The 21,190-nt window shown below is 41.1% G+C and overlaps 1 protein-coding gene across 1 annotated transcript; it reads left to right on the forward strand.

Annotated features, from left to right (window-relative positions):
- Positions 1 to 12,559: 12,559 nt before the first annotated feature.
- Positions 12,560 to 18,037, forward strand: LOC111973786 (purpurin). Its single transcript, XM_024001197.2, has 6 exons — positions 12,560 to 12,662; positions 13,015 to 13,133; positions 13,364 to 13,500; positions 17,107 to 17,219; positions 17,499 to 17,711; positions 17,843 to 18,037. The coding sequence occupies exons 2-6, from the start codon at positions 13,017 to 13,019 to the stop codon at positions 17,851 to 17,853; spliced, it is 591 nt and encodes a 196-aa protein (XP_023856965.1). The 5' UTR covers positions 12,560 to 12,662; positions 13,015 to 13,016; the 3' UTR covers positions 17,854 to 18,037.
- The last annotated feature ends 3,153 nt before the right edge of the window (positions 18,038 to 21,190 follow it).

The following is a 21,190-nucleotide window of genomic DNA, read 5'->3' on the forward strand; positions in this document are numbered from 1 at the left end:
AGGTTCCTGGGATTAAACACCTCCCTCTGCAACTGGATCCTGGACTTCATGACGGGCCGCCCTCAGGTGGTAAGGGTAGGTAACAACACAGCCGCCACCCTGATCCTCAACACAGGGGCTCCTCAGGGGTGCGTGCTCAGTCCCCTCCTGTACTCCCTGTTCACTCATGACTGCACGGCCAGGCACGACTCCAACACCATCATTAAGTTTGCCGACAACGCAACAGTGGTAGGCCTGATCACCGACACTGAGGAGATAGCTTATAAGAAGGAGGTCAGAGACCTGACTGTGTGGTGCAAGGACAACAACCTCACCCTCAACGTGATCAAGACAAAGGAGATGATTGTGGACTACAGGAAAAGGAGGACCGAGCACGACCCCATTCTCAACAATGGGGCTGTAGTGGAGCAGGTTGAGAGCTTCAAGTTCCTTGGCATCCACATCACCAACAAACTAACATGGTCCAACCACACTAAGACAGTCGGGAAGAGGGCACAACAAAACCTATTCGACCTCAGGAGACTGAAAAGATTTGGCATGTGTCCTCAAATCCTCAAAAGGTTTTACAGCTGCACCATCGAGAGCATCCTGATGGGTTGCATCACTGCCTGGTATGGCAACTGCTCGGCCTCCGACCGCAAGACACTACAGAGGGTAGTGAGTACAGCCCAGTACATCACCGGGTCCAAGCTTCCTGCCATCCAGGACCTCTATACCAGGCGGTGTCAGGGGAAGGCCCTAAAAATGTTCAAAGACTCCAGCCACCGGAGCGGTACCGGAGCGCCAAGTCTAGGTTCAAGAGGCTTCTAAACAGCTTCTACCCCCAAGCCATAAGCCTCCTGAACATCTAATCAAATGGTTACCCAGACTATTTGCATTTCCCCCCCCCTCTTCTACGCTGCTGCTACTCTCTGATATTATCTATGCATAGTCACTTTAATAACTCTACCTAGATGTACACTCAATTGCCTCGACACCGGTGCCCCCGCACATTGACTCTGTACCCGTACCCCCTGAATATAGCCCTACTATTGTTATTTAATGCTTCTCTTTAATTGTTAGTTTTTCTTATCTCTTACTTAATTTTAGGTATGTTCTTAAAACTGCATTGTTGGTTAGGGGCTTGTAAGTAAGCATTTCACTGTAAGGTCTACACCTGTTGTATTTGGCGCATGTGACAAATTTGATAGCCACAGATCCTCACACAACTCGATCAGACACAACTTGATTGATTATAATATCAGTTTTATTTGCTTGTGTTTTGTATTGAACATAGCTGGAGGTTAAACTCAATTACTGTATCACATGAGGTTGGTGGCATCTTAATTGGGGAGGATGGGCTTGTGGTAAAGGCTGGAGCGGAATAGGTGGAATTGTATCAAATACATCAAACACATGACTTCCATGTGTTTGATGCCATTCCATTCGCTCCGTTCTGGACATTATTATGAGCTCCTGTCAGCAGCCTCCTGTGGACTGCTGACTATTATATAAACATCCACATTGTCAATTATTGGGTCTTATTATACTTTCTGCATATTGCTGTTTACTATTGGATGTAGAGCAATTATCTGCAATAGATTAGTCAAACTATGAAATTATGTGTTTGTGAAATTGTGTGATTTTACAGTGTATCTACACACTTTGGGGGAAAATACCACAATTMTATTTATATCATAAAGATTATACAATGGTATTTTAACGTGATTATGCCTTCTCTGCTTCAGGCAAAATGTGTATTGGTCTATTTGTTTTTGTGTTCACTCAAATAAATTGAGTCCCGCCCCCCTCAGGAATGAGGGTGCTCCTTTGGTTTGGTGGTTTGCTGTAATGACTAGACTCTTGACAGAATATTGCCCTGCGTCATGAAGGAAGCTTTTCTAAAAGTATACAATTGTTTTTCGCCGTTTACACTGGAATTATGGAACCACAACAACATGTTTACCAGGATTATACTGTAGCTTTGTCTTCAAATGACATTGGTTCATCTGTCTGTGTGTTATTTCTGCTTCTCTCTAATTCAACACTTCGAAGGATTTAATGTTGAGCTTTCCATTCTTAAAATATAGACAAGACTAAAGGGTATACCAGTATTGCCATGGAAATGAGTCAGCAAAGGAAATTAATTATCATAGTGACACTTGGTTGATCCCACGCACCAAATCATGCATATAAGCATGCCCCATTCAAATAACGTCTATTGTTCAGTCATACATCCTATTTGATGCTATAGTCTTCTTATCAGCATTGGATGTACAGCAGGAACATTATCTTTCAATTCGTATTCATTGGGACTGTAAACCCTTCCCTTTTTATGCTGAAGACAAGAGGATACTCAACCTAATCAAGGTAATGCTTAGAATAACATACATGTCTTTGTCATTTAGTGTTGAAATAATTATGTACAATTATAATGTATTCCATAAACCTTTGGTTCTCACCAATACTTGTGAAGTTTACTATGTAAAAAATATAACAACGGTGACATTTATTTTACTCTTTCAGAAATGATGGAAATTAAAAAGGAGATTCTGAGGACCACCCTTTGTGTTTTCTTTGTGGTGACAGTATCTTATTCAAAACCAGTAAGAATGCCCATGTTGTTTTTCCATAATAGTTTTTCTTATAAATCTGTCACTATTGCACTATAATGTGCACAATGACACAAAGTCAGTAAAAACAGACTGTGTAAAAAGTGTGCTATGCTATGTTTCTACACTAAAATATGTATTTATATTTCTGAAAACAGGTCAGTCTGCATGGATTCCAGTTCAGAAACCTGATGGCTGACAGCCTGGAATCTTCTGAGTCTTCTGAGTCCAACGAGTCTTCTGAGAACATTGGCGTAGCACCACAGACAGCCAATGGTCAGCCTATGGTCACTGGCGCTGAGACTGCAATACCAGACTCAGAGGAGGAGACCGATCCACAAGAAAGCGATGCTATAGCCTCTGAAACAGCCTCAGAAGTTGATGATGCTTTGATCGCTTCACAAACTGCACTTGGAACTGACGCCTCATCAGCAGACTCACTAAATGGGACAGAAACTGAGACTACCTCACAACATCCAGTCATAATCACAGTGACTGATTCTCCCAGTCTGACTTCTGATGTCATAACCCATATAAGGTCTATGCTCACGACGGCTCTTCCATCAATCATTGACACAGCTACAATCCAAGAATTCCATGTGGGCACAACTCTTCCCCCGAGCCCATACCCCATACCCATTATGGAGCAGCCAACAACTCCACCAGTCTCCTCAGTACTAGGCCTAACTCCCCAGCAGCCAGTTCCATTGGAAACCACCGATGACATAGCTGCTGTGCCAGGTTGTTTTACTGTAGTATACATAACTAGCCCTCAGCCAGCTAGAGGCGATAACATTTAAAGCTGAGAGGAAACTATAATATCTATGATTAAAGATGGAATCCGAAGTAGGGGGAAACAGCGCCACTGGCCACCCCGCCACTGTTGTTATTGTTTTTGTTGCCGAGCTTAGGAGCGTCACGCAGGATGGTAAAAATGTTTGCATGTATTGCCGTGTAATGATGTCCGAGGCGGAAAAAATTGTGTTCTTTGTTTGCAGTAACTTCTTTGTTGTTGTAACGTTGCAACGGTCATGGCTGTTTCACCATTAAGGATTCTAGCTCTAAAGGTCAAATGCAGCCATTTTTATCTCAATATCAAATCATTTCTGGGTAACAATTAAGTACTTTACTGTCATTGTTATGAATTAAAATTGTCAACATTCAAAAGTCACTTGCACATCTTTGTTGCAGGTGGATGCTAACAGTTTAATAAGATGAAAGCTCTGACGAAGGCCTTGAGGCCGATACGTAAAGCTTAATAAAGAGCAGTGATACTAGCAAGAGCAGTGTGCGGCTTTTTTATTTTTTCTCGAATTAAAATGGTCAAAAAGAAACAAAAATATATTCTTAGTAAAGAGCAATTTCTCAAGCAAAAATGTTGCTAGGACAGTCTGGTAGTGGTCTGAGTGGGGAGGGGGAAACTGAACATTGCTGTTATTGGCAAGAGAGGTTTGGAACTTTCTTTCTTATTGGTCTATTAACTAATTTATTAAAACTCCATCCCATCAAAACAGGCTAAGATTTCAGGCAGTCTTTTCAAACAGCTCTTAAGCCAAAAGGGCATTATCATAATTTTCACAATTTTGCAGTATTATTCCAACTTCATAGCATGGAAATATATATAAAATGCAAGGATTTTTTTTGTTGTTGACTGCATTGTGCCTTTAAATCCAGACACAAAAGCAGACTTCTTTTTAATTTGTCTTAGTGAGCTGCACATTACTGACAACTACATTAGTGCCTTGTGAGCTGGATGGCCTGCTAGAACACTCATGAAAATGATTCACTAGTATCTTCTGCACGATATCAGTGATAAAGATGCAGATATACCGTACCTCATATTGCTCAGTCTTTCATAAGACAATCTACAATATATTTGGTGGTAGGTAGCCTAGTGGTTAGAGCGTTGGACTAGTAACAGGAAGGTTGCAAGATCAAATCCCCGAGCTGACAAGGTAAAAATCTGTTGTTCTGCCCCTGAACAAGGCAGTTAACACACTGTTCCTAGGCCGTCATTGAAAATAAGAATTTGTTCTTAACTGACTTGCCTAGTTAAATAAAGGTAAAATACACTTATGTCTGATTTGTTTTGAAACGTGACACATATTGCTGCCATTAACATTGTCAACAACCTGTTCGTGTACCTGCAAAAGAGGATCCACCATCTGTAAATAAATGCTCTTTAAACATTTAGAAAAAGGACAGAGATCAGAAAGAGTACTTCCTTTTCGTGTGCTGCGGGATGTGTTTGGGATTTTGATTATACTACAAAACTTACTACAGGGGATTTGCAGACAAAGTCACCTGTTGTGCATTCTTCGTGACTCTCATTGTGTCCTCAATTATCATTGAATGATAATACATTCTTAGATTAGTTTGCAGCTTTATCTACACTAGCAATGTAAAGCTTGTGATGCGTACAACTGAATGTCGGACCCAGAAAGACACAGAGACCCTGGAGCAGATGGTGTTTAACTTCTGGTATGAATGCAATGCACTGAGTGAGCAAGTGGGTGTTGTTTTTTTCTCTCCAGTATTACAGAAACACTTTTGTTGAGAGATACCACAGCTCATGTCAAATATGTTTTCCACCATGCAACACACATTGATCATTTACTGGTGACACAGATACAGATAAAAAAAATTATCCAATAGCTTCACTACTTCAAAAATAAACGTTTTAATGTTTAAAGTTGACTTTTTAATGTTCCTATTTGGAACGCATAGAGAGCATAGACCAATCTGGACCATTACTGTTCAGTCTACCATACGAAAGGAACCAGAAGGTCAATGCATCTACTATGTTGTGTAGATAAAAACCTGCAAACAGGTTAGCCCCCTTTTGTCCCTTTTGTCCTGAGATGATAACAGATAATCTGATGCATTGGGGTTGTTCAAGTCTTAAACCGCTCAAAGCCACTTGTGGTGTAAAATGCATACTCATCGGATAATGTGGATAGAGCAGCATATTAACATTAATAGCCTGCTCAGGAATACCCTCTATTTTGTAGATCGTCTCATCTATCGTCCACTTTTTGAATCCCCACAGGAAGCACCTATTAGGCACTGTTTTTCAAAACGTCCAACTGAAAGAAGTAAGTTGTTGTTGTCTGCATTGGGAATTGTATTCATTAAAATATATAAAATGTTGATGGACATTTTAAAGCGTCTTATTCAAGTACCTGTGTGAGGATGTGTAATATTCATCATTTGAATCTACCCTGCGAAGATTGAACATGCTTTGCAATCCATTTGGAAGTCCTATTTAAGGATTGGTGTCCCGTCCACGGGAAGGTTGAGCTAACGTAGGCTAATGTGATTAGCATGAGGTTGTAAGAAACAAAAACAAATCCCAGGACATAGACATATCTGATAGGGGCAGAAAGCTTACAGTTTTGTTAGTCTAACTGCACTGTCCAATTTACAATAGCTATTAGAGTGAAAGAATACCATGCTATTGTTTGAGGAGAGTGCACAATTATGAACTTGAAAATGTATGAATAAACCAATTAGGCACATTTGGACAGTCTTGATACAACATTTTGTATAGATATGCAAGATTTCACTGGATCACTCTAAAACTTTGCACATACAGGGCTGCCATCTAGTGGCCAAAGTCTAAATTGAGCCTGGGCTAGAATAATTAATTATGCCATTTCATTTCAAAGATGACGGTACAAAAATATACAAATAAACGTTTTTTTCTTTTCTTTCTATTATCTTTTACCCGATCTAATATGTTATATTCTCCTACATTCCTTTCACATTTCCACAAACGTCAAAGTGTTTCCTTTCAAATGGTATCAAGAATATGCATATCCTTGCTTCAGGGCCTAAGCTACAGGCAGTTAGATTTGGGTATGTCATTTTAGGCAAAAATTGTAAGAAAGTGGCAGATCCGCATAAACCTATGGTATGATACTGCTTGTGAATACACCCTAATAAGTCTTGATCTATTCCTGTCAACTTGACTAATTACTGTAATGACCAGCTCTGTCTAGTCAGCAACAAACACCATTTCTGCATTTTCTTCACTTAAATTCACAAAGTTGTAGTAAAACTAGAATAAACAAATGCATGAACCTAGGGATGAGGTCAATTATAGTTTGTCAGAAAACTTGTAATAAAATGTCAACTTAGTTGTACTTAGTATTTTATTAGGATCCGCAATTAGCTGCTTTCAAGGCAGTGGCTACTCTTCCTGGGGTCCAAACAGGAAACAAAACACAACAAATAGAATACATAAAATACATAATATACAGTACATAATACTACATAATACAATAAATCGCAAAATATAATACAAAATATGTAAAAACGTCTGTTTCTTCACAGTCCTTGTTGCGCCATGTTCTTTTATCATTTTTTTAAATCTGGTTTAATTGCTAGCTTGAGTTACCTGGGGTGGCAGAGAGTTCAATTTAGTCATGGCTCTATTTATTACTGTATGTTTCCCAGCCTCTGTTCTGGACCTGGGGACTGTGAAGAGACCTCTGGTTGCATGTCTTGTGTGCAGTCTTGGTTGCAATCAAAAGTTTGGACACACCTACTATTCCAGGGTTTTTCTTTATTTGTACTATTCTCTACATTGTAGAACATTAGTGAAAACATCAAAACTATGAAATAACACACATGGAATCATGTAGTAACCAAAAAAGTGTTAAACATATCAAAATATATTTTATATTTGAGATTCTTCAAAAGTGCCACCCTTTGCCTTGATGACAGCTTTGCACACTCTTGGCATTCTCTCAACCAGCTTCATGAGGTAGTCAACTGGATGCATTTCAATTAACAGGTGTGCCTTGTTAAAATATCATTTGTGGAATTTCTTTCCTTCTTAATGCATTTGAGCCCATCAGTTGTGTTGTGACAAGGTAGGGGTGGTATGCAGAAGATAGCCCTATTTGGTAAAAGACCAAGTCCATATTATAGCAAGAACATCTCAAATAAGCAAAGAAAAATGACAGTAAATCATTACTTTAAGACATGAAGGTCAAATCAATCTGGAAAATTTCAAAAACGTTGAAAATTTCTTCAAGTGCAGTCGCAAAAACCATCAAGCGCTATGATGAAACTAGCTCTCATGTGGACCACCACAGGAAAGGAAGACCCAGAGTTACCTCTGCTGTAGAGGATAAGTTCATTAGAGTTAACTGCACCTCAGATTGCAGCCCAAATAACTGCTCCACAGAGTTCAAGTAACAGACACATCTAAACATCAAATGTTCAGAGGAGACTGTGTGAATCAGGCCTTCATTTTCGAATTGCTGCAAAGAAACCACTACTAAAGGACACCAATAAGATGAAGAGACTTGCTTGGGCCAAGAAACACGAGCAATGGACATTAGACCGGTGGAAATCAGTTGTTTGGTCTGATGAGTCCAAATTTGGGATTTTTGGTTCTAACCGCTGGTTCTAAGTGTGTCTTTGTGAGACGCCGAGTAGGTGAACGGATGATCTCTGCATGTGTGGTTCCCACCGTGAAGCATGGAGGAGGAGGTGTGATGGTGTGGGGATGCTTGCTGGTGACACTGTCAGTGATTTATTTAGAATTCAAGGCACACTTAATCAGCATGGCTTACACAGCATTCTGCAGCAATACGCCATCCCATCTAGTTTGCGCTTTGTGGGACAATCAATTGTTTTTCAACAGGACAATCACCCAAGATAGAAAGAGGAGTGGGAGGCCCCGGTGTACAACTGAGCAAAACACCAGTCTCAACATCAACAGTGAAGAGGCGACTCCGGGATGCTGGCCTTCTAGGCAGTTCCTCTGTCCAGTGTCTGTGTTCTTTTGCCCATCTTAATCTTTTATTTTTATTGGCCAGTCTGAGATATGGCATTTTCTTTGCAACTCTACCTAGAAGGCCAGCATCCCGGAGTCGCCTCTTCAATGTTGATGTTGAGACTGGTGTTTTGTGAGTACTATTTAATGAAGCTGCCAGTTGAGGACTTGTGAGGCGTCTGTTTCTCAAACTAGACACTCTAATGTACTTGTCCTCTTGCTCAGTTGTTTACCGGGGCGTCCCACTCCTCTTTCCATTCTGGTTAGGGCCAGTTTGCCCTGTTCTGTGAAGGGAGTAGTACACAGCGTTGCACGACATCTTCAGTTTCTTGGCAATTTCTCACATGGAATAGCCTTCATTTCTCAAAACAAGAATAGACTGACAAATTTCAGAAGAAAGTTCTTTGTTTCTGGACATTTTGAGCCTGTAATCAAACCCACAAATGCTGATGCTCCAGATGCTTTTCTTTGAAAAACAAGGACATTTCTAAGTGGCCGCAAACTTTTGAACAGCAATGCATATTCTCTAGGTATAGCCTGAATAATAACCTACAGCAGTAAACTGCTGCTTTGTTATTCCAACACTAAATTGTTTCTGTATAGAAAGTTTACATCTACTTTTCTCTGCTCTCTCACTACAGCCAGTGAAGAGTCCATTTTGAAATGAGCAGGCACTGGAAGAAGTTACTGTGAAGCTCTTCACACAGCTCCTGCAATTTTCCACTCTTTTCGTCCTGTATATACTTGGTCAAAAACTCTCCGGCGGTTATTTTATTGACGTGTGCGCTCTAACCTATAAACCCTCACTTTGAAACCAGATATAGTATGTTGTAGTTATTTACATGGCATACAAAATAATGGCTTGCTATTTGGATTCAGAACTGTAACATCACAAATGCAGTATTGTAAATTAAGTTAAATGTTTGTACACTAGTTACACAGCCTCATGACAATGTCATAAATAATACATGATAAATACATGGTAAACATTTAAATTGTTGTTCTTTCTTCATTTACCTTGCACTTGCTTCACCTTTTTCATGACACTTGTTTTGCTATCAAGTCATGATTATACTAAACTCAGCAAAAAAAGAAACATCCTCTTACTGTCAACTGCGTTTATTTTCAGCAAACTTAACATGTGTAAATATTTGTATGAACATAATAAGATTCAACAACTGAGACATAAACTGAACAAGTTCCACAGGCATATGACTAACAGAAATGGAATAATGTGTCCCTGAACAAAGGGGAGGGGGGGGAATCAAAAGTAACAGTCAGTATCTGGTGTGGCCACCAGCTGCATTAAGTACTGCAGTGCATCTCCTCCTCATGGAATGCACCAGATTTGCCAGTTCTTGCTGTGAGATGTTACCCCACTCTTCCACCAAGGCACCTGCAAGTTCCCGMGCATTTCTGGGGAGAATGGCCCTAGCCCTCACCCTCCGATCCAACAGGTCCCAGARGTGCTCAATGGGATTGAGATCCAGGCTCTTCGCTGGCCATGGCAGAACACTGACATTCCTGTCTTGCAGGAAATCACGCACAGACAGAGCAGTATGGCTGGTGGCATTGTCATGTTGGAGGGTCATGTCAGGATGAGCCTGCAGGAAGGGTACCACATGAGGGAGGAGGATGTCTTCCCTGTATCTCACAGCGTTGAGATTGCCTGCAGTGACAACAAGCTCAGTCCGATGATGCTGTGACACACCGCCCCAGACCATGACGGACCCTCCACCTCCAAATCGATCCTGCTCCAGAGTACAGGCCTCGGCGTAACGCTCATTCCTTCGACGATAAACGCGATTCCGACCATCACTCCTGTTGAGACAAAACCACTACTCATCAGTGAAGAGCACTTTTTGCCAGTCCTGTCTGGTCCAGCGACGGTGGGTTTGTGCCCTTAGGTGACGTTGTTGCCAGTGATGTCTGGTGAAGACCTGCCTTACAACAGGCCTACAAGCCCTCAGTCCAGCCTCTTTCAGCCTATTGCGGACAGTCTGAGCACTGATGGAGGGATTGTGCGTTCCTGGTGTAACTCAGGCAGTTGTTGTTGCCATCCTGTGCCTGTCCCACAGGTGTTATGTTCGGATGTACCAATCCTGTGCAGGTGTTGTTACACATGTTCTGCCACTGCGAGGACGATCAGCTGTCTGTCCTATCTCCCTGTAGCGCTCTCTTAGGCGACTCACAGTACGGACATTGCAATTTAATGCCCTGGCCACATCTGCAGTCCTCATGCCTCCTTGCAGCATGCCTAAGGCACGTTCACGCAGATGAGCAGGGACCCTGGGCATCTTTCTTTTGGTGTTTTTCAGAGTCAGTAGAAAGGCCTCTTTAGTGTCCTAAGTTTTCATAACTGTTTAAGTGTTTAAACCCTTTAAGTGTTTAAACCCTTTACAATGCAGATCTGTGAAGTAATTTCGATTTTTACGAAATGTCTTTGAAAGACAGGGTCCTGAAAAAGGGACGTTTCTTTTTTATTATGGAATAAGAAAAAGTTACACTTAAGAAATCTTCATCCACCAACTCAAATATATGTTAGGGTACTTTCTAAACTTTTAGAAACTATGAAACTGATATTACAAAAATTATTAAATATTGATAAAAAACAAAGTCTTACTGTCTTCGGTGTCATGGCCATGCACGTGAATACGGGGGCTGTGGTCTGTGTGCTGTCATGACTGGAGTGGGTCCAACAACTGACTTCAGGGGAAGCAAACACTGTATGTGTTATGTTGGCACGGCTGAAAGGCAAAGGTGCCAAGCCACAGTAATTCAAGCTCATCCCCAATCTAAATATAAGCAGCAACAATGACAGAAGTGGTTAATTATAGCATGAGACAAAAGCTTTATTTGTCAACTATGTAAATCATCCTACCTTTATTTGTCAACTATAGTGCACTATTAAAAAGTATTAATGGATGTGTTCCAATGTATTGCCTTCCTCACTGAGAAACTATTCAAATGACAGGGTCATGACACCCATTTAACCTTGTGTTGACAACCATCTTGAAATGCGCTTCAGCAGTCTCCTGCCCAAGAACGTTTTGTCTGGGATTACAGAAGCAAGCTGGTGCAACAGACCATGTGACTTAACCCAGGGGCAGGAACATAATACCCACACAGACCTTTAAATTTCATAACACGTGTATTCTTACAACGTGTACTCTTGGGAAAGTTATTATGGACTACTGATCATGCTCTCATTTCAATGATTGGCATGTAGATTTGCATAACATAACATGATAACATTTGGATAGCATGACATTGCTTCAACTTTGAACAATAATATATTCCATGAGATATTATGCACCACAAATATATTGGCTGAAGGTGTATGGTCTTTACACAAAATTGTGTGATTACAACATCTTTATCTCTATGGAATCACTATCTGTATGATTTCTGATGGATGTTGGGGGGGTCTTTCATGTACGAATGTATGAATGTAATTTGTGGATATTATATTTTGCTCACTTAACAGGTAAAACAATGGTAGCCCACCCACAGTTGATACAGAGTGTGAGAATATTGTCTTTGAAACAACTTGACCGAGTGGACTGAGGACACACATCTGTAGCTTACAGGCACAGTATGGCTACTTTTACACAGGCAGCCCAATTCTGATATTTTTTCCACTTTTGACCAATCACATCAGATGTTTTTACATCAGATCTTCTTCAGAGCTATTCTGATTGGTCAAAAGACCAATAAGTGACAAAAAGACCAGACTTGGGCTCCCTGTGTAAATGGTAGGTTTGATTGGTACTTTTACTTCAGCTGCCCCAACTTGACATCCAGTCCCTCTATATTTATCCTTCATATTATTCAAATTCAGTTAAAATGAAGTGATACCAACTGGTGATAAATACATGTGTAATTGATTTCCATTTAATTTGCATGTCAATAAGGAACTATCTAACAATACACTTCTGTAGCCTAAAATACACTAGTATTGCCATTCCCATGTGTAAACAGTACTTTGGCTTGGCTGAGGTGAACTAATTCCCTAGACATGTGCTTTCTTTGAGTTTAGACTATTATACACCACTGATACAATTACATAAAGCCATTTCAGTGCTGCATGGGAAAGTTCAACGGCTTACAGGATTTAGTTAACTGGATTAGTGCTAGATTTAGGACCAGAATGTGAAAATAATCAGTGAGCTCGTCTGTTCCTTGGGTATATAAGGATCCTAGACAGAAGAGAAACACAGTCGAAGAGAAACACATACCTACAACTTCATTGAAACTTCACCACTTGCTTTGTTCCATTACAGGTAAGTTTTGGAACTTTTCATGGGAATGTTGTTCAAATGTGGCTACTAATATGATTTTATCTGAAAATTTAGCTTTGTTAAATATTGTCAACGTTATCGTTTTTTATAAAATGGTTTGTAAATAGTTTTATCTGGGACCAATTTGTAGAGAAACTTTGAGAGAAGATGAGATAAACTTTGAAACGTTCCATCATAGTCAGCTTGTCAGTTTACCAAGTTAGGACATGGAATTGTTAACAATCGATTGAGAGGAATAGCTATTGTGCTCTATCAAAATAGACATGCTAATGTCACTTTAATTTGTTCTTACATGCGTATTAAATTCTACTAATGGAATTTCTGTCTCCTCTAGTAATGAATATCCATATGCTCGCCCTGGTGGTGGTGCTCCTGGCGGGTCTGGAGCAGAGCTGGGCTGCCTCCTGTGTGGTGGACAGCTTCACAGTCAAGGAGGACTTTGACCCCAAGAGAGTGAGTACAGCCGACAATACACATGTTGTGTAGTACATAGTCTATAGCAGACCTACCTGCAAGGTTGTAGTACATCTATCTGTTTCATGTGTGCCAGTGCTACAGTACGCAGCTAGACAAATATTGTGACACTCTTCAGTATGCAGGAAATTATTATTGCTTAGGCTACAACAGTCCTACATGCAAGGCCCTTCAACTAACCTGTTGTTGTTTATGCGTGTGTGCTCCAGTACGCAGGGAAGTGGTACGCTCTGCAGAAGAAGGACCCTGAGGGTCTGTTCCTCCAGGACAACATCTCAGCGGAGTACACCATCGGTGACGACGGCTCCATGGTCGCCTCTTCCAAGGGCCGTGTCACACTGTTCGGGTAAGAGAGCTGGAGATTATTTCTGATGAAATGGTAATAGTCTTAGAAATGTGCCATTCCCTAGTCATTCAGTTTGTTGGACTGAAAACATAAGGCTTACCTGTACATGTTGCTCGGAATTTTATTCTAGTACTGTATCTGTGATGAGTAACTACACTGAGCAAAAATATAAACGCAACATGTAAAGTGTTGGTCCCATGTTTCATGAGCTGAAATAAAAGGTCCCTGAAATTTTCCATATGCACAAAAAACGTATTTATTTAAAATGTTGTGCACACATTTGTTTACATTCCTATTAGTGAGCATTTCTCATTTGCCAAGATAATCCATCCACCTGACAGGTGTGGCATATCATGAAGCTGATTAAACAGCATGATCATTACACAGGTGCACTTTGTGCTGGGGACAATAAAAATGTTCCGCTTTGTCACACGACATAATGCCAAAGATGTCTCAAGTTTTGATGGAGCGTGGAATTGGAATGGTGACTGCAGGAAGGTCCACCAGAGCTGTTGCCAAGTAATTGAATGTTAATTTCTCTACCATAAGCCGCGTCCAACATCGTTTTAGAGAATTTGGCAGTGCGTCCAACTGGCCTCACAACCATAGACCACGTGTTTGAAAAAGAAAAGAAAAGCAGAACCTTACAGATAATGCACGGATAATGTTGCAAGGATCCGTACACAATTCCTGGAAGCTGAAAATGGCCCAGTTCTTCCATGGCCTGTATTCTCACCAGACATGTCACCCATTGAACATGTTTGGAATGCTCTGGATCGACGTGTACGACAGCGTGGTCCATTTGCCAATATTCGGCAACTTTGCACAGCCATTGAAGAGGAGTGGAACAACATTCCGCGGGCCTCAATCAACAGCCTGATCAACTCTATGCGAGGGAGATGTGTCGTGCTGCATGAGGCAAATGGTGGTCACACCAGATACTGACTGATTTCTGATCCACACTCCTACTTTAAGGTATCTGTGACCAACAAATGCATATCTGCATTCCCAGTCATGTGAAATCTGTAGATTAGGGCCTAATTTATTTATTTCAATTGACTGATTTCCTTATATGAACTGAAACTCAGTAAAATCTTTGAAATTGTTGCATGTTGTGTTTATATTTTTGTTCAGTGTATATACAGTACCAGTCAAAGATTTGGACGCATCTACTCAATACATTTAAAAAAATTTTTTTTTTAACAATTTAGTTTTTACAAAACTATGAAATAACACATATGGAATCATGTAGTAACCATGATTCTTCAAAGTAGCCACCCTTTGCCTTGATGACAGTTTTGTACACTATCTTTGATGACAGCTTTGGCATTCTCTCAACCAGCTTCACCTGGAATGCTTTTCCAAAAGTCTTGAAGGAGTTCCCGCATATTCTGAGCACTTGTTGGCTGCATTCCTTCACTCTGCGGTCCAACTCATCCCAAACCACCTCAAAGGGGTTGAGGTTGGTGATTGTGGAGGCCAGGTCATCTGATGCATCACTCTCCTTCTTGGTCAAATGGCCCTTACACAGCCTGGAGGTGTATTGGGTCATTGTCCTGTTGAAAAACAATTGATAGTCCCACTAAGCGCAAACCAGATAGGATGGTATATCGCTTTCACAGAATTCTGTGCTCTTTAAGTGTGCCTTGAATTCAAAATAAATAACCGACGTGTCACCAGCAAAGCACCCCAACACCGGTACACCTCCTCCTCCATGCTTCACGATGGGAACAACACACGCAGAGATCATCCGTTCACCTACTCTGCATCTCACAAAGACACGTCGGTTGGAACCAAAAATCTCAAATTCAGACTCATCAGACCAAAGGAAAGATTTCCACCAGTCCAATGTCCATTGCTCATGTTTCTTGGCCCAAGCAAGTTTCTTATTATTATTGGTGCCCTTTAGTAGGGGTTTCTTTGCAGCAATTCAACCATGAAGGCCTGATTCACGCAATCTCCTCTGAACATTTGATGTCGAGATGTGTCTGAGGTGCGGTTATTTGCCCATTTCTGAGGCTGGTAACTCTAATGAACTTATCCTCTTCAGCAGAGGTAACTCTAGGACTTCCTTTCCTGTGATGGTCCTCATCAAATCAAATTTTATTAGTCACATGCTCTGAATACAACAGGTGTAGAACTAACAGTGAAATGCTTACTTACGAGCCCCTAACCAACAATGCAGTTAAAAAAAATACGGATAAGAATAAGAAATAAAAGTAACAAGTAATTAAAGAGCAGCAGTAAAATAACAATAGCGATACTATATAAAGGGGGTACTGGTACAGAGTCAATGTGCGGGGGCACCGGTTAGTTGAGGTAATATATACATGTAGGTAGAGTTATTAAATTGACTATGCATAGATGATAACAACAGAGAGTAGCAGCAGTGTAAAAAGGGGGAGGGGGGCAATGCAAATAGTCTGGGTACCAATTTGATTAGGTGTCCAGGAGTCTTATGGCTGGGGGTAGAAGCTGTTAAGAAGCCTCTTGGACCTAGACTTAGCGCTCGCGGTACTGCTTGCCATGCGGTAGCAGAGAGAACAGTCCTATGACTAGGGTGGCTGGAGTCTTTGGCAATTTTTATGGCCTTCCTCTGACACAGCCTGGTATAGAGGTCCTGGTGGCAGGAAGCTTGGCCCCAGTGATGTACTGGGCGTTCGCACTACCCTCTGTAGTGTCTTGCGGTCGGAGGCAGAGCAGTTGCCATACCAGGCAGTGATGCAACCAGTCAGAATGCCCTCGATGGTGCAGCTGTAGAACCTTTTGAGGATCTGAGGATCCATGGCAAATATTTTCAGTCTCCTGAGGGGGAATAGGTTTTGTCATGCCCTCTTCACGACTGTTTTTGGTGTGTTGGACCATGTTAGTTTGTTGGTGATGTGGACACCAAGGAACTTGAAGCTCTCAACCTGCTCCACTGCAGCCCTGTCGATGAGAATGGGGGCGTGCTTGGTCCTCTTTCTCCTGTGGCCACAATTACCCCTTTGTCTTGATCATGTTGAGGGGGAGGTTGTGTCTGGCACCACACGGCCAGGTCTCTGACCTCCTCCCTATAGGAGAGCCAGTTTCATCATAGCGCTTGATGGTTTTTGCACTGCATTTGAAGAAACTTTCAAAGTTCTTGAAATGTTTCAGATTGACTGACCTTCATGTCTTAAAGTAATGATGGTCTGTCGTTTCTCTTTGCTTATTGTAGCTATTCTTGCCATAATATGGACTTGGTCTTTTACCAAATAGGGCTATCTTCTGTAGAAGAAAAGAAATTCCACATATTATCTTTTAACAAGGCACACCTGTTAATTGAAATGCATTCCAGGTGACTACCTCATGAAGCTGGTTGAGGATGCCAAGAGTGGGCAAAGCTGTCAACAAGCATAGGGTGGCTACTTTGAAGAATCTTAATATAAAATATTTTTGATTTGTTTAACACTTTTTTGGTTACTACATGATTCCATGTGTGTTATTTCATAGTTTTGATGTCTTCACTATTATTCTACAATGTAGAAAAATAAAGAAAAACCCTTGAATGAGTAGGTGTTCTAAAACTTTTGACTGGTACTGTATATTATAATAGCTTTTTCCACCATTGACATCCATCTTCAGATTCTGGGTTGTGTGCGCTGACATGGCTGCCCAGTACACTGTGCCTGACTCTGCCAACCCTGGAAAGATGTTCATGAACTACCAGGGCCTGGCCAGCTATCTGTCCAGCGGAGGTACATTTTCTGAATATATATATATATATATATATGCCATTTAGCCAACGCTTTATCCAAAGCGACTTAGTTATGCGTGCATACATTTTTATGTGTAGGTGGCCCTGGAATCCACAATCCTGGTGTGGCAAGTGCCATGCTCTACCAACTGAGCACTACAAGACCACAATATAGCCTTATAGACAATACGCCTATACACTTACAGGCACAGAGACACATCATTAACAACCAACAGTAAGCCACCCTCGAGACTCACAGTATACTCTCCTCTTTTCTCAGGTGACAACTATTGGGTGATTGACACCGACTATGAAAACTATGCCATCACCTATGCCTGCCGTACCCTGAAGGACGATGGAAGCTGTGAGGATGGTTACTCCCTTATCTTCTCTCGTAACCCCCGTGGCCTGCCCCCAACCATCCAGAGGAGCATTCGCGCCAAGCAAGAGGAGATCTGCATGGCCGGACAGTTTGAGCCCGTGCTGCAGTCTGGTACGTGTCCAATGACATTTTATTAATAAAGCCCTTCCTACATCAAGTCATAAAGTGCTTTTTTTGGATGGTCTATGTCCTAGAAGTTTATGCCCCACCTGACCCTGTTTTTCATTCCCTCTCCTCAACAGGAGCTTGCTAAACGTCTACCCCAAAGGAACTTGTGCTGCCAAAGGATCCCTACTGGCTTGGACAGAGACACCTACTGACGACTGAAGAGGGAAATTGCATACAAATGATTTTTTTATGAAAATAATTCTATGCCCCCTTAAATAAAAGGGCATGACACCTGCACCAACCCAATCACTTAAATTGATTTAGAAAAATGTATTGAATGTGGTGTACTGTACATCACAGAATTACCAAAATCAATATTAACACCACAGTGTTGTTTCACTCATTCACTGTTCATCAGTTCGTGTTGGCGACAATAAAAACATTGAAAAAAACTTTGCGTTGTCAGTGACTTTGTGAATACATTGTCCATGGACATGAGCATTCTAATGTTATCCCTCTGATGAGCTTTAAAAAAGGTTCAAGATGGTTAAAAAATTCACAAAGCTTTTACTTATTGAATGTGAAATTTCAAAATATTAATAAATATATTAGAGAACTCCACCTCAAACGTCTTAATGCATTTACAAATAAAACAGAACACGTCCTTAATTTCTTCATCCTCATCACCACACTAGAAGGAGATCAATAAAATAGAGTTCGGGTATTGATGATTTAACAGTACAGTATGAAAATACCATCTGGAGAAATATAATACAAATTAATCAGTAAGAAGTGGATTATACTGTCATCACAAACCATGTGAGATGGTGGCACTGACCTGGTTTGGCCTGGCCTTGCTCGTACATACACATGAGCACATGCAGGGTTAGGATACCCTCCACATGAAAGGGCAGTGGTCCATCCACCTGAAGATCCTGGAGTCAAATCAACACAATCATTTCAGCTCAGCTATAAATACCAGAGTTAATTCCATAGTAACTGACCATGGTCATACATTGCTGTCGTTCAGAATTAAGAGGATAATGTTATGTGATTTTGACTGAAATACAAACTTACATGTTGAGAGTAAGATTAGTTATTTCAGAGGGTGTTTGGAAGAAGGTGTTTTTCTTCATGTACTTCCATGTTCCTCATCTGTCTGAATTTCTCTGGTGTGGGGTAGTCTAGGCTGCCCATGTTCTGCCACATCTGGGACAGGCTGGTAACATTGTTGTCCAGGTAATATGTAATATACACAAGTCCTGAAATCAAAATCACAATCATGAAACATCTGAAGTTGAAGCATGAAGTTGAAGACTAACTCTATTGCTCATCTATTAACAAGGGTCAGATCCAATACAGTATACAGTATGTCAACATAATGTCAACACAGTATGTCAACATAGTGTAAAATGAGTTCTAACAAGTTTTAATCTGAACTGCAATTTCTTTTTGCAACATGAAAAAATACTTAATGTTCAGTACATACATGCATATGAAGAAAGACAATTAAAGTCCTGATTTGGAGACAGATTCAGTACCGACTAAATGATCCATATACAGAGAAACAAGGAAGAAGGCTACAGGAAAGGTGATGGAGGAAAATAAACAGAAAACGTCAGTGAGCAGCGCACTGGTCTCACTGGAGACGCAAGGCCACACGGGTTGGCAACCACACTACTCTTCCCATCATACCAGTGCAGGTGAAGGTATTCAATTCGAACAAAGCCCCTTCCTATATCCAGGAAGCAGTGCAAGCTTCTGCACTAAAGCTTTAAAAAGAAAGTTGTATGTGAAGGAGGATAAAAAACAGAATCTTTCTGCGTACTATGGGACAATAAAAAACAGTCAACAGCTCCATTGTGACTGGCTTCGAAGTATGCAGTCTAGAAGGTAAAGAATTCATTGAACTACCAGAGTTGTACACCCAAGGCAAAATCCTGGTCATGAAAAAGCATATCCCGACTCAAGAAGCAGTAAAGAAGTGGAGTTATCTGAAATAGGTTCAGTAATCTCAAATCTCACATCGACATTGAACTGCTAATTGGGATAAATGCACCAACATTTATGGAACCGTGGAAGGTGATTAACAGGTGTTAAGGAAGTGATGTCAGTCAGAATCTTGAGTACAGGATGACAGTGCGTATGTTTTGGGGCCTTATCCAGTTGTGATAGTTATGCTCCGAAGAAGACTGCATAAGATAACAAGAGCAGCTTCTCAGCTGAAGCAGTTGACACCATCAAAGACAACTTCTATGTAGATGACTGCTTGAAGTCTGTACCAACTGAAGGGCAAGCCATAGTACTGTGCGAAGAACTCAAGAATGTCACTTGATGAAATGGATCAGCAACAAACCACTGTGTTGGCCTTGATTCAAGAGGCAGAGAGTCAAGGAGGTGAAGAACCTCGACTCAGACAAAGAAATCCTCCCTTTAGAATGAGCCCTGAGGGTTCAGTGGTGTGTAGAAGAGGAAACATTCAAGTTTCAAGTGGCCATGAATAATCAATCCTTTACCAGGAGAGGTATTCTGTGTACTGTTAGTTCTGTGTACGATCTGCTTGGATTTCTAGCTCTGTTCATATTCATCACAAAGCACATCCTGCAGGAGTTATGTAAGCTTAACTATGGATGGGATGATGAAATTCCAGAGGCCTGCATCCAATCATGGCAAAGATGGCTGGTAGACCTACAGCAGAGTGAGGCCTTCAGCAACAACAGGTGCATCAAGCCAATGAACTTTTGACAGATCAAGTCAGCCCAACTGTACCACTTCTGTGATGCAAGTGAATCAGGGTACTGCAACATAAGCTACCTGAGACTGACCAATTCTGAAGATCACGTGCATTTAGCTTTCATAATGGGAAAGGCAAGAGTAGCACCGTTGAAACAGATTACAATCCCAAGAATGGAACTTGCTGCAGCAGTGCTAACAGTGCTAACAGTGCGTGTTGAAAGAGTGCTAACTACAGAGCTACAGCTTACACAGGAGCAGTGGAGGCTCCTCAGAGGAGGAAGGGGGGACCATCCTATAAATTGTAAAACATTAAAAAAGTTATCCTTTTTAAGTAAATCTATACTAAATATAATCACGTCACCAAATAATTGATTAAAACACACTATTGTGCAATGAAGGTCTGCAGTAGCCTCAATAGCACTCTGTAGGGTAGCACCATGGTGTAGCCGGAGGACAGCTATCTTCCGTCCTCCTCTGGGTACATTGACTTCAATACAAAACCTAGGAGGCTCATGGTTCTCACCCCATTCCATAGACTTACACATTAATTATGACAAATTCCGGAGGACGTCCTCCAAACTTTCAGAGCTCCTGCAGCATGAATCAACATCTTGTGCACCCAATCAAAGGATCAGAGAATGAATCTGGTAGTGAAATCATAAGCTACAGCTAGCTAGCACTGTAGTGCATACAATGTGGTGTTTAGTTGACTCAAAGAGAGAGAAAGACAACAGTTGAACAGTTTT

Source organism: Salvelinus sp. IW2-2015, linkage group LG15 (assembly GCF_002910315.2).
Source record: "Salvelinus sp. IW2-2015 linkage group LG15, ASM291031v2, whole genome shotgun sequence".
NCBI lineage: Eukaryota > Metazoa > Chordata > Actinopteri > Salmoniformes > Salmonidae > Salvelinus > Salvelinus sp. IW2-2015.